Source organism: Girardinichthys multiradiatus, chromosome 7, assembly GCF_021462225.1.
Source record: "Girardinichthys multiradiatus isolate DD_20200921_A chromosome 7, DD_fGirMul_XY1, whole genome shotgun sequence".
In the NCBI taxonomy this organism is placed as follows: Eukaryota; Metazoa; Chordata; class Actinopteri; order Cyprinodontiformes; family Goodeidae; genus Girardinichthys; species Girardinichthys multiradiatus.
This window is the reverse complement of record NC_061800.1, coordinates 2,987,983-3,001,309: the sequence shown is the minus strand read 5'-3', so window position 1 is coordinate 3,001,309 and position 13,327 is coordinate 2,987,983. Positions and strand designations below refer to the sequence as shown.

At 43.0% G+C, this 13,327-nt stretch overlaps 1 protein-coding gene across 3 annotated transcripts in view; it reads right to left on the bottom strand.

Annotated features, from left to right (window-relative positions):
• The window catches only part of kalrna (kalirin RhoGEF kinase a), a 255,676-nt gene that overhangs the window by 151,128 nt on the left and 91,221 nt on the right, over window positions 1–13,327 (bottom strand). For all 3 annotated transcript variants that reach the window (XM_047369632.1, XM_047369633.1, XM_047369634.1), the window contains exons 5-13: window positions 12,654–12,827; window positions 12,488–12,571; window positions 12,283–12,414; window positions 11,110–11,232; window positions 9,525–9,647; window positions 9,112–9,303; window positions 6,908–7,039; window positions 1,532–1,630; window positions 1,321–1,452 (exon numbers count right to left, since the gene is read on the bottom strand). In XM_047369632.1, the coding sequence (XP_047225588.1) occupies window positions 1,321–1,452; window positions 1,532–1,630; window positions 6,908–7,039; window positions 9,112–9,303; window positions 9,525–9,647; window positions 11,110–11,232; window positions 12,283–12,414; window positions 12,488–12,571; window positions 12,654–12,827 (1,191 nt within the window). The remainder of the gene's footprint in view (window positions 1–1,320; window positions 1,453–1,531; window positions 1,631–6,907; window positions 7,040–9,111; window positions 9,304–9,524; window positions 9,648–11,109; window positions 11,233–12,282; window positions 12,415–12,487; window positions 12,572–12,653; window positions 12,828–13,327) is intronic.

Genomic DNA, 13,327 nt, shown 5'->3' with positions numbered 1-13,327 from the left:
AGGCGTTGGACAATGAAACTGAAACACCTGGTTTTAGACCACAATAATTTATTAGTATGGTGTAGGGCCTCCTTTTGCGGCCAATACAGCATCAATTCGTCTTCGGAATGACATATACAAGTCCTGCACAGTGGTCAGAGGGATTTTAAACCATACTTCTTGCAGGATAGTGGCCAGGTCACTACGTGATACTGGTGGAGGAAAACGTTTCCTGACTCGCTGTGTGTATTGGTGCATTGTCATCCTGATACACGGCACCGCCTTTAGGATACAATGTTTGAACCATTGGATGCACATGGTCCTCAAGAATAGTTCGGTAGTCCTTGGCAGTGACACGCCCATCTAGCACAAATATTGGTCCAAGGGAATGCCATGATATAGCAGCTCAAACCATCACTGATCCATGCTTCACTCTGGGCATGCAACAGTCTGGGTGGTATGCTTCTTTGGGGCTTCTCCACACCATAACTCTCCCTGATGTGGGGAAAACAGTAAAGGTGGATTCATCAGAGAAGAATACATGTTTCACATTGTCCATAGCCCAAGATTTGTGCTCCTTGCACCATTGAAACTGACGTTTGGCATTGGCATGAGTAACCAAAGGTTTGGCTATAGCAGCCCGGCCGTGTATATTGACCCTGTGGAGCTCCCTACGGACAGTTCTGATAGAAACAGGAGAGTTGAGGTGCACATTTAATTCTGCTGTGATTTGGGCAGTTGTGGTTTTATGTTTTTTGGATACAATCCGGGTTAGCACCCAAACATCCCTTTCAGATAGCTTCCTCTTGTATCCACAGTTAATCCTGTTGGATGTGGTTCGTCCTTCTTGGTGGTATGCTGATATTTCCCTGGATACCGTGGCTCTTAATACATCACAAAGACTTGCTGTCTTGGTCACAGATGCGCCAGCAAGACTTGCACCAACAATTTGTCCTCTTTTGAATTCTGGTATGTCACCCATAATGTTGTGTGCATTTCAATATTTTGAGCAACACTGTGCTCTTACCCTACTAATTGAACCTTCACACTGCTCTTACTGGTACAATGTGCAATCAATGAAGACTGGCTACCAGGCTGGTCCAATTTAGCCATGAAACCTCCCACACTAAAATGACAGGTGTTTCAGTTTCATTGTCCAATCCCAGTACGTTAAAAACCTTGGGTGTCAAATACTGAAGGTTGGCTGTTAAAAGAGATTTAAAGTATAGTTGGGAAAAATGTCTTAATCATAATCTCGACTACAACAACCACATTTCATGCAAGTCCACTGAACTAATGTTATCCTTTATGTTGGTGACTCAGAGCTTTGTTAGTGTATACCTGCTGCACATCCTGCTGGAACACACACAGCTGCAGCCTCTGGTGCAGTCGGACCTTTCGATGCTGCCAAATGTTTTCCAGCCGCCTCTGATGGTGAAGAACTTCATGCACCACATCAAGGATGCAGTGAACCTGAAAGGTTCCACAAACAGGATTAGATTCGATGTAAACATGCTTAGAAGTTATTTGCTACTGATCCAATGCCACTGACCGCTTTGGAGTAATTAGCCGTCGCTGTCAGAGAGTCAGAGTTGCCTGGACTCAGAGGTCTCTGCAGGACATCCAAGAGAGCTTTCCCATCCTGACTCACCTGTACACATAAACAGATGTGTTACACAGAAATGATGCTTCTCAGAAGGACAAAAGAAAAACATTGAACTGAAAAGATTAGGGTGTAATGAGATTTTCTGACACGCCACATACCTCTCATCAGAAGGAAGTTTATCTAGTTAATGTTTGTTAATGACTCTCTGGTGAAATTCATCTAACTTATTAATATAAGCCCTGCTAGGTTGAAAGATTTCATTCCTAAGACCACTTGTGGAGCAAGCAGACAAAACTTGGTCACATCAGCTTTGAGGAAGCCTCCACCACTATAACGTGTGCTTTGTAGAAAAAAGAAACAGTGAAGAACAAGATATGAACAAGTAGTAAGCATTGTGTGGTTGTTAGCTGTGAACAATGCTAAAGCTCCACATCTTCATCTGCATTAAAATTGAAGGGCAATTACACAGTTTTGTTTATTGAATCTGGACTGTATTTAATCCTCGTATTATCAACATTTAAAATACTAAACCTGAACTGGTTCATTCTACGCTGAACAGAGAGAAGTAAAGCAAGTAAATGTGTATTAATGTGACACAAAGATATGTTTTTAGATAATTTGTAAAAGAGACATGCAGAGTCAGTAGGTCTCAGCCTCAGAGGGACAAAGTTCCAGTCTGGGGAGGTACTGTTGTAAATGTTCTGTCTGCTTAATTTGTTTGCCTTGTATGCACCGTTAGTAGGCCCTGATCACGTCCTCCAGAACTAGCTGCTTATGGCTGCAAAAAGCGCTTTAAACCAAGATTTAGGAAACTTTTATTCTATTTGTGAAAACACAAAATGAGCCTTTCCACTGTTTCTTATCATTAGGTCCACCTTAGAATTAGACAAACATAAAAACCAGTCAGTCAGTCAGTCATTTTCTACCGCTTATTCCATAGTGGGTCGCGGGGGAGCTGGTGCCTATCTCCAGCAGTCTATGGGCGAGAGGCAGGGTACACCCTGGACAAGTCGCCAGTCCATCGCAGGGCAACACACAAACAACCATACACACACTCATTCATACACCTAAGGGCAATTTAGAGTGACCAATTAACCTAACAGGCATGTCTTTGGACTGTGGGAGGAAGCCGGAATACCCGGTGAGAACCCACGCATGCACGGGGAGAACATGCAAACTCCATGCAGAAAGATCCCTGGTTGGGAATCAAACCCAGGACCTTCTTGCTGCAAAGCAACAGTGCTGCCAACTGCGCCACCGTGCAGCCCACATAAAAACCACAATATATTAAATGATCAATCCTGGAGTAAATTATTCTACATTTACAAACCGGTAATTATCAGGCTGGTGTTGTACAAATAGATCAAATAAAATCATTCATAACCAGCACTCTTTCCAAGTGAACCTTCTCTAGGCAGAACTTTTACAGGAAACTATTAGGGTCTTTCTACAGAAACGGGTTTCAACATTTACCATCCAAGACGAGACCATGGTGACTGCTAGGTGGGTGGGAGTGGGAGTGAGTTAGGCTGTGGGATTACAAGTCCAGCAGGAACAAGCAGAGGAACTTTATGCACCTTAATGCCTTTTGGCAACACTTCTAACTTTACTCTCTGACTAATGTAAAGGCGAGCATATAGCGGAAACAATAAGCACAGATGACCTCTTTAATTTATATCATCACTCTGTCAGGATTTTATTAAAAAGGAGCAAAAGCCTCAAAAGAGACAACAACCACAAATACAAATCCTGAATGGGCAAAACTCTGACTTATTTTGTTTCCTGGACACTTCAATGGGAATTCAGCCTAGCTGAAATATTATAAAATGAAAATGATGTGAGCAATGAGAACAAGAGGGAATTAAACACATAAAGATATAATCAATCTGCCAACTGACAAAGAATATCATGATGTATATAATTTTAGACTTTATGTAATGAAAATAATGAAGGGATGAGAGCTAGCTCCGGGTTAGGCATGAATTAAGTTGTTTTAGTAGTGAAATCTGAGTATGAATTAATTCAGTTGAACGCATGTAAACCGTTCGTTCGTTCGTTCGTTCGTTCGTCGTCTTCCGCTTATCCAGGACCGGGTCGCGGGGGCAGCAGACTCAGCAGAGACGCCCAGACGTCCCTCTCTCCAGACACCTGCTCCAGCTCCTCCAGGGGGAGCCCAAGGCGTTCCCAGGCCAGCCGAGAGACATAGTCCCTCCAGCGTGTCCTGGGCCGTCCCCTGGGCCTCCTCCCGGTGGGAGGTGCCTGGAACACCTCCCGAGGAAGGCGTCCAGGAGGCATCCGGTATAGATGCCCGAGCCACCTCAACTGGCTCCTCTCAATGTGGAGGAGCAGCGGCTCTACTCCGAGCTCCTCCCGGATGGCCGAGCTCCTCACCCTATCTCTAAGGGAGTGCCCGGCCACCCTACGGAGGAAGCTCATTTCAGCCGCTTGTATCCGTGATCTCGTTCTTTCGGTCATGACCCAAAGTTCATGGCCATAGGTGAGGGTAGGAACGTAGACCGACCGGTTAATTGAGAGCTTTGCTTTTCGGCTCAGCTCTCTCTTCACCACAAAGGACCGGCACAGCGCCCCCATTACTGTGGCAGCTGCACCGATCCGTCTGTCGATCTCCCGCTCCATTCTTCCCTCACTCGTGAACAAGACCCCGAGATACTTAAACTCCTCCACTTGAGGCAGGAACTCCCCTCCAACCTGAAGAGGACAAGCCACCCTTTTCCGGTCGAGTACCATGGCCTCGGACTTGGAGGAGCTGATCCTCATCCCAGCCGCTTCACACTCGGCTGCGAACCGCCACAGCGCATGCTGTAGGTCTTGGCTAGAGGGGGCCAGCAGGACCACGTCATCCGCAAAAAGAAGAGACAAAATCCACTGGTCCCCAAACCAGACCCCCTCCGGCCCTTGGCTGCGTCTAGAAATCCTGTCCATAAAAGTTATGAACAGGACCGGCGACAAAGGGCAGCCCTGCCAGAGTCCAACATGCACTGGGAACAGGTCCGACTTAGTGCCGGCAATGCGGACCAAACTCCTGCTCCGCTCGTACAGGGACCGGATGGCCCCTAATAAAGGGCCCCTGATTCCATACTCCTGGAGCACCCCCCACAGGGCATCACGAGGGACACAGTCGAATGCCTTCTCCAGGTCCACAAAACACATGTGAACCGGTTGGGCAAACTCCCATGAACCCTCGAGCACCCTGTAGAGGGTATAGAGCTGGTCCAGTGTTCCACGGCTGGGACGAGTAAACCGTTTATTTATTTTTATTTGGCCAGCCTAAATGCAGGACTGGTTTCTAATGAAAGTATTAAAATGAAGAGGAGACAAAATATGAGGTAGTAAAATAATTCTAGTAAATAAAGGGTTTTTTTCATTTTTTTAAGGCTTGTGCAGTTTAATTCAATTACCTTGTTAAGCAGTTGCATCAAGTCCAGACATGGAACCGAAAAGCGTCATTTTTACAAGCTTCCTACAACCAACAATGTAGCAGGGTCCAACCAAATCTAGCTGCCTCAGTCTGAATCTGCGCCTACAATTTCATGTCTTTTTATATATACAGATTTATCTTTTTATAGATAAGCATAAACTGAGCAACAGCTTGTCTAAAGAGAAAATAGCAGACAGCAACAAAAGAACAGGGAAGAGTGGGAGCACACCAGAACTAAATTTAGCGGAGTGTATTCAGACAGCTTGAAGGGTCAGTGCAGCGGCTGAGCATCGCCACCCTGTTATCACAGCCAATCACAGTCTGCGGTACTGACAACACAGACGCACAGTACTGTTCTCTATCAACTACAAATCTGGGATTGGCATTGAAAAGTAAGCCATTACAGTATTTCCAGAAAGTTTCATTGAGTGTGTTTTCAGAGAAAGTGTTGTTTTGGCATCTACAGGGGTTGGACAATGAAACTGAAACACCTGGTTTTAGACCACAATAATTTATTAGTATGGTGTAGGGCCTCCTTTTGCAGCTAATACAGCATCAATTCGTCTTGGGAATGACATATACAAGTCCTGCACAGTGGTCCGAGGGATTTTAAGCCATTGTTCTTGCAGGATAGTGGCCAGGTCACTACGTGATACTGGTGGAGGAAAACGTTTCCTGACTCGTTCCTCCAAAACACCCCAAAGTGGCTCAATAATATTTAGATCTGGTGACTGTGCAGGCCATGGGAGATGTTCCACTTCACTTTCATGTTCATCAAACCAATCTTTCAGCAGTCTTGCTGTGTGTATTGGTGCATTGTCATCCTGATACACGGCACCGCCTTCAGGATACAATGTTTGAACCATTGGATGTACATGGTCCTCAAGAATGGTTCGGTAGTCCTTGGCAGGGACACGCCCATCTAGCACAAGTATTGGGCCAAGGGAATGCCATGATATGGCAGCAAAAACCATCACTGATCCATCCCCATGCTTCACTCTGGGCATGCAACAGTCTGGGTGGTACGCTTCTTTGGGGCTTCTCCACACCGTAACTTTCCCGGATGTGGGGAAAACAGTAAAGGTGGACTCATCAGAGAACAATACATGTTTCACATTGTCCACAGCCCAAGATTTGCGCTCCTTGCACCATTGAAACCGACGTTTGGCATTGGAATGAATGGCCAAAGGTTTGGCCATAGCAGCCCGCCGTGTTTATTGACCCTGTGGAGCTCCCGATGGACAGTTCTGGTGGAAACAGGAGAGTTGAGGTGCACATTTAATTCTTCCGTGATTTGGGCAGCTGTGGTTTTATGTTTTTTGGATACAATCCGGGTTAGCACCCGAACATCCCTTTCAGACAGCTTCCTCTTGCGTCCACAGTTAATCCTGTTGGATGTGGTTCGTCCTTCTTGGTGGTATGCTGACATTACCCTGGATGCCGTGGCTCTTAATACATCACAAACACTTGCTGTCTTGGTCACAGATGCACCAACAACTTTATGTCACACAACATTATGTCACCCATAATGTTGTGTGCATTTCAATATTTTGAGCAAAACTGTGCTCTTACCCTGCTAATTGAACCTTCACACTCTGCTCTTACTGGTGCAATGTGCAATCAATGAAGACTGGCTACCAGGCTGGTCCAATTTAGCCATGAAACCTCCCACACTAAAATGAAAGGTGTTTCAGTTTCATTGTCCAACCCCTGTAGTAGCTTTCAGTTCATGAACAGCAGCTGAACAAGTGTAGTTGTACACACCAATTCTCGCTAAAAACATTAAAGACAACAAGCTTCTGTAAGCAAAAGGTGGAGCAGTAAGCTCTGCTGTTTGTTGCTCATTAACAGTTTCCGGGTTCTTGCTTGTGTGGTGGACTTACCTCAGTGTAGGCCTGGGTCACCTGCTCATACAGGCTCTGGTGGCGATGGATGGAGATTTCCAGCTCCTGCATCTCGGATGGTAAGCCTCCCTCACTGCAGACTTTACACCAGGCTTCCACCTCTGACAGGAACTACAGCACCAGATTTAAACAGTAAATTACAGAGTCTATATGTGTGTTTGTTGAATTTGTTTAAAAATCTAAATGATTTTAGGTCATCACAGAGAGGCATACTGCTCTATTCAATGCCTCTTTGGTCAGAATAAAAAAATTAGTTTTTTAGGGGGAGGAGGATCTTTCCGCCGCCCTGATAACCAGATCATTCAGGAATATGCCATACGAATGAACTGAAATTTCTTATCGAATGTCAAGGTTTTTATGCAGCTGGTTATAAATGACGCTGCTTGGCATTAATGGAGAAATTAGCTGTAGACTGGAAATGGATGAACTTCAGCTTAACAGTGACCTCTGTGACCAGCCAGTTGGAAACTTCAAAAACAACTGCTTTTTTCCTATCAATGGGTGTAAAATTTGTAGGAGTATCAAGTCTTGCTGATGTGTGCTTTTCTCAGTGAGGTATATGAAGATGCATTAAAAAGAAATGTGAAACATGTAGGACATTTAAGATGAAGCTGTATTTTCTATAGAGGAATGTCAGCTGTTCATTCAAGCTGCAAGAACAGAGAGCTAGACTTCCACATGTGCTGGTCATTTTTGCTGTTTTGTTTTACCACAGTTGTGGTCAATTTGTACCCTGTTTTTTGTGCACAAAAAGGACCCATTTGCTATGGAACATGTTTTATGTTGGGAGGATTTTGGAAATCTCAGAGTTAGGGTCAGGACCCACATCACCGGTTTCAAACTTTTGTCCTTGGAGGACGGTGTCCTGCAATTTTTAGAAATCTCTCTTTCAGCACTCCTGGATTAAATACGTAGGTCATCAGCTGGACCCTGTAGAACTTGACTTCTGATAGGGAAATTTAACCATTTCATTCAGGTGTGTTGGTTCTGGAACACATCAAAAAGTTGCAGGACGTGGGTCCTTGAGGACTGGAGTTTGTCACCCCTCACACATCAATATACAATATACATGGAGACTGATGTTTGCAGCTAACCATGCTAATTGTGCTAATAGTTGAGATAAGATCTTATGTCACCTCCTAATCAATTTGTCTTTTTAAATTAGTTAAACCCCGTTTTCACACAGTGTGATGTTGACTCTGCTAAACATCAATGACTGCTGATTGGAGGAAAGGTAGAAAGACACATTTCAAAGGCTTTTTATTTTGTAGTATTTAAAGAGAAATCCCAATTGGCTCAAATCTGTATCAATGGGTCAAAGCTTTAAAAAACTGGATATCAAAAACCAGGCACAAATCTCTGAATAAGCAATCTCTCATTGACATCTTGTGTTTTATGCTATAATCCTGAGGCAATTGCACAGAAGTATGTGTTACAATTTAAACATCTGTGTACCAGGACCTTTTTTCTTTCTTGTGCAAAAAACAAAATCCTATAGTGCAGAAGACAATCCTGATGCTTAAATGCCCCGTTACATAATCTGGTCACATGAGCAGGTCATGTAAACAGGAATATAAACAAGCCCAAAACAGGAGAATAAATCAGTCTTCTCAGATCCCAACACCTCCAAAACTTACTAGATTGAATATTTTAAACCAAGAATATTAAAAATCATCTCTCTAATAATGGATGTGGTTTAGAGCTTTAATGTTTCTCTATGTAAATCTGTAAAATGTATCCTCTCTGTAATCTCACTCATCTGATGTCTCCTTTCCTTCATCTGCTCTTCACTCAAACATACACTTGAATCAAATGTCAAGGGCCCAGCAGGAACCGAACAGTCCCAACAGTTTCCATGTCAACCTTCCAGAAATCAGCAGTGAAGCACTTTGATCTATTAAATATAATCAAGCAGTAAAAAAATGCTCCACTTCCATGTAGCATTCTGGGCACTTTTGTAGTAAAGGCTGATTGAGTTAGATATCAGCAGCTCCTGCTCTGATGGAGAAGCCAGTATATCAGTTAGGAGGCTTTCTGTGTGTTCCACAAACACCTCAGATTAGCAGTTTTCCTTTGCCTGGTGCTACATAGACATAATTGGAATGTATTCCTTGCAACATGATGTGTTGTGAATTGGCACCATATAAAAAGACTGAATAGAAGTTGAAGAGCACTGATCTCACCTGCTCAGCCTTCTGGTGGAAGACAGAAGACATGGCGAGAATAGTAGAGCGTTCATCAAGTGCAGCAGCAAAACTTTTCCAGTCCTGATCCAGCTGACTGGAGATCTGTTTGATTTGCGTGGAAGCATAGTGACCGGCCTCTGCTAAGCGGCTCGCAACCGACATGATTCTATTGATGTTGACGTAGGCATTCTGGTGGAAAACATTTGCACTTTCATAAGTTTGTCATCTTTATACATTCGATGTCAAATTTAGTATATAATTCAATGGCTCCAGTTTTGCTATTGTTCTCTAAAAGAGGTTATAAACACACACCATCACTAGAGAAGAAAAAAACATAAAACCATGCCTTTCTAAACCAGTCGAAGAAATAGATTAGCAGGACAAAATAAGGTCCTGAAGACATGTTCTACCATAGAGTTCATGGCGAAGTGGTTGTGTTGTGTCTGCAGCTCCACAGCATGTTGGTAACTGCGACCGATCTCTGTGTGGCTCTGCAGAAACACCTCCTTGTTGTGGCTGATCCAGTCAAACATCTGCACAAACACACACACACACACACACACAGAGCTACATCAGTGCTGTTCCAAGAGACACAGTACAAATCACTAGGAAGCACTGGAGAAACACTGGGAAAACACTGGATAAGCAATGGTAAACTCCAGGGTAGAACTGGAGAAACAGCAGGCCTGCACTCGAAAACCACTTGGGAGACAATGGAGAAACACTGGAAAATCTCCAGGGAAACACAGGAGAAATAATAGAGAAGTACTGCAGAAGTACTAAAGACGCCCTGGGGAAATACTAAGGAAGCCCTAAGGAAGTACTAGGATAACACTGAAGAAACACCTGGGAAATATCGGACACGCACCAGAAGAATACTGGAGGAAAATTATGAAATATTGGAGGAAAAACTGGAAGTTGAGTTAATCTGGTTGAGGTTAATAGTTCATGCAGAACTATGATCTGAATTGAGCTTGTAATACACAAAAGTAAAACACTGTGAAAGCATAGAAATATCAGGAGAATGACTGGCTGAACATTGTGAGACTTTAGGAAAACTAATGAAATTGTGAAGGCAGGAAATACTGGAGAAACACTGGAGAACCACTGTGGACAGAAGTGACACTTAAAAGAAATCAACTCTCTAAGAGAGCTGGTGAATGATGAAACATTTCAGATTAATGCTCATAACGTGAAGTATTCTGCAGGCCAGATGGTGGGTAAAAAGTTACAGTCACTGTGGTCAGAACAGAAGAAACAAAGGAAAACAGACACCACACACCTCATTTCAATTAGAGACAAGCTGCACTATATGTCAGTCTTTTCAGACAGATGGGAAGATGGTTATGATTGAGTATATCTGCCTTTGTTACCTTGGCAACAAAACAAACCACCCGTTCAGGACTTAGCGCCTTTCCCCAGCTGGATCAAAGCAGTAAGTCCCAAAGTGTAAAGTAGTGTTTACACCCCCACAGTTCCTCAGCGTGACAATGTGAGGCAAACTGGCTGTTTTTCCTCCCTGTTTGCTTCACAGTAAATATTTACCGCAGCTGCATGTACACCAGGTCGGCTGACGCCTGTCTGTCTGTGGAAGTGTGTGACCGACACAATGCAGACACAAACACACAAACTACATAAACTTCTTATGGATTTCCATTATCATGTTGTGTCAGGTCTCAGTTATCAGCAGGGTACAGTAGAATCTGCTTAAGTAGGGTTTAACAGGCTGTGCCATCTTTGCTCCTACGCATTTCATGACTTCTTCTTGCTCAAGTAAAGTTTTAGAGACTATTAAGGCATTAACTGTGGGTTTTACACACCAGAGATATAATTTCTAATTTACCAGGAATATTCCAGAATGCAATTTGAAGCAAAGTGATCCAATGGCTAAATCACATAACTTCTTTTGTGTCATCTTAAAAAAATAAGCCTCCATTGTAAAGTCAATCATCCAGTTAGTCCAACTGGGAGTTAAACTCTTGACAAGAGACTCACTTTCTCAGCATCTTGCTCAAAGAGGCGCAGCTGGAAGCACTGGTCCAGTTTCAGCTTCCTGACATGCCACATCTGATGGAGGTGCTGCCTTGTGGAGTGGAGCTTTTCTAGCAGACTGGCCACCTGTGAAAAGAAAAATCTACATTGCAGAAATTGTTGCACAAAACATGCTGCAATAGACCCAGCGTTATATCTATTATTGTTATATCTGTAAATGTGCAGCACTGGACAGTGGGGTTAATGATAGATGGTAGTTTTGACCAGAATTCTATGTCATGACAAGAACGGCTTTAAAAGGGCTGTTTGATCATGTTGAAGAGCCAAAAAACCTAAAACCACTGAAACATAAGTAACTATTAGCCTTTCCACTGGTTTTCAAAGCAGATACGTTATTATAAAATACACTTTTCTGGAACGAAAAGAGCTCTTTCAGCCACACCCACTAAAACAGGAGGATGGTACCGTATATGGATGATGACATTGTGTCCACAGCAGCAGCATCGTGAAGACTGTCACTCTCCATGGCTGCAGACAGATAAGAGATCGCTTCCCAGACAAGAATAACTGTTTGATGGGAATATGACCAATGGTTGAAAGGCTGCTTACTGGCGACACATAAAACAGCTCTTCTCCTAAGATCATCTATGCAGCAATGTTGGTTTAGCTGCATGTTGACAATCTGCTAATTTTCCATTAGGGTTCTTACCTCTTTTCCGTAAACATCTGCCTTTCTTTGCATCTACCTCAACATTTTCAAAAATCTTGCTGGAATTCTGCATTTCTTTTTTTATTTTATTTTATTTTTTATTTAGTGAAGTTGGTAAGAATTTACCAACCTCACTAGAATTTACTTGTAATCAAGCATTTAAAATATTTAAATTAATTAACGAACATGCAATGAATCAAAAAGTTATGTTTGCTTTATTCTTTACCTTTCCTTGTATTTTCTCCCTGATTTGCTTCAGAAACTTCTGACACTTTTGGGAAATCAATCAGTTTGACAATCAGACACCAATCTGTTTCCAAGGTCATCTCAATCTTTCTAGTTTTTATTCAGGATTGTTTGTATCTTATCACTTGTTTCAAGAGTAAAACATGATCCAGATGGAACTCAGCCTGTAAGGGGGATTTATTCCCAGCTCATGGGGATCTTTCCTGGAGTAGGATGCTTACCTTAGGCACCAGGCTCTGAAAGTCAGCAGAACCTGAGATGCAGTTCCTTCCAGAAAATCCATCACTGGATCGAATACACTGGAGCAATCGTTGGCCCTCCCGGTCCAACTCCTCCACTGGAGCCTTCAGCACCTGCCGAAGTGTTAAGAAGGACTATAGTATATGGATAGAATATTATTTCACTTCAACCCAATACAGCTCTTACCTTTTTCTTTAGCTGTGTGTGCTCCTCTATTAACTGCCGGGATCCTTCTACATCTGCAGGAAAGTCCTTTTTTGACAGAAGTTCCTGTAGGACCGAACAAACCTTTGTCATCTTGGAAAAAAATTAGCTTTTAATTGTTTTAGACCTGGATCTCTCAGCTCTGTACCTGAAGGTCCTCTAGTCTAGAAAGCAGGTGAACAGCGTTGGACATGAACTCCTCCAGAGACACCCTCAGCTCTATCCACTCTTCATGGTTGTAGTCCAGAGAGCCTTCAAAGTCTTCAGTTAGCTGTGAGGAGTCCACCAGTTTGGCCAGACCTTCCACCGACACCATGCTGGTCTGCTCATACAGACAAAAAACATGATAGATCAACCATCAGCAGCATGCAAAGTGTTACACATGTTTGTATATATATTATTTACTTTTTTATAATCTCTATCAGCATTTTCTTTGGCTTCATGTTGTTTATTGCAATTAGGGTCTTGCTTTATTAGTTTATGCTTTTGTGTTTGGTTTCCTAGTTTTATTCTTTTGTTACGTACTATGTACATTTTGAGTTATTCCTGTTAGATCTCTGTTTATGGCTTCTCCTTATTCCCAACCAAACTGTTAAATTGTCTCTGCTTCCCTGATCATTCTGCCTACCTGTGCCTCATCATCATGCTCATGCAATTCATCTGTCTTCTTTGCTATTTAAGTTCGTGACTCCTCTTTGCTCTCTGCTGGATTGTTCTGTTCCCATGCCTGTTTTTGTCCATGCTTAAACTCAACCGACTTTGGAAAATGTCTTAAGTGTTTTGGACAACCTTAAAACCTACTGCATGTACTATTAGAGCTAC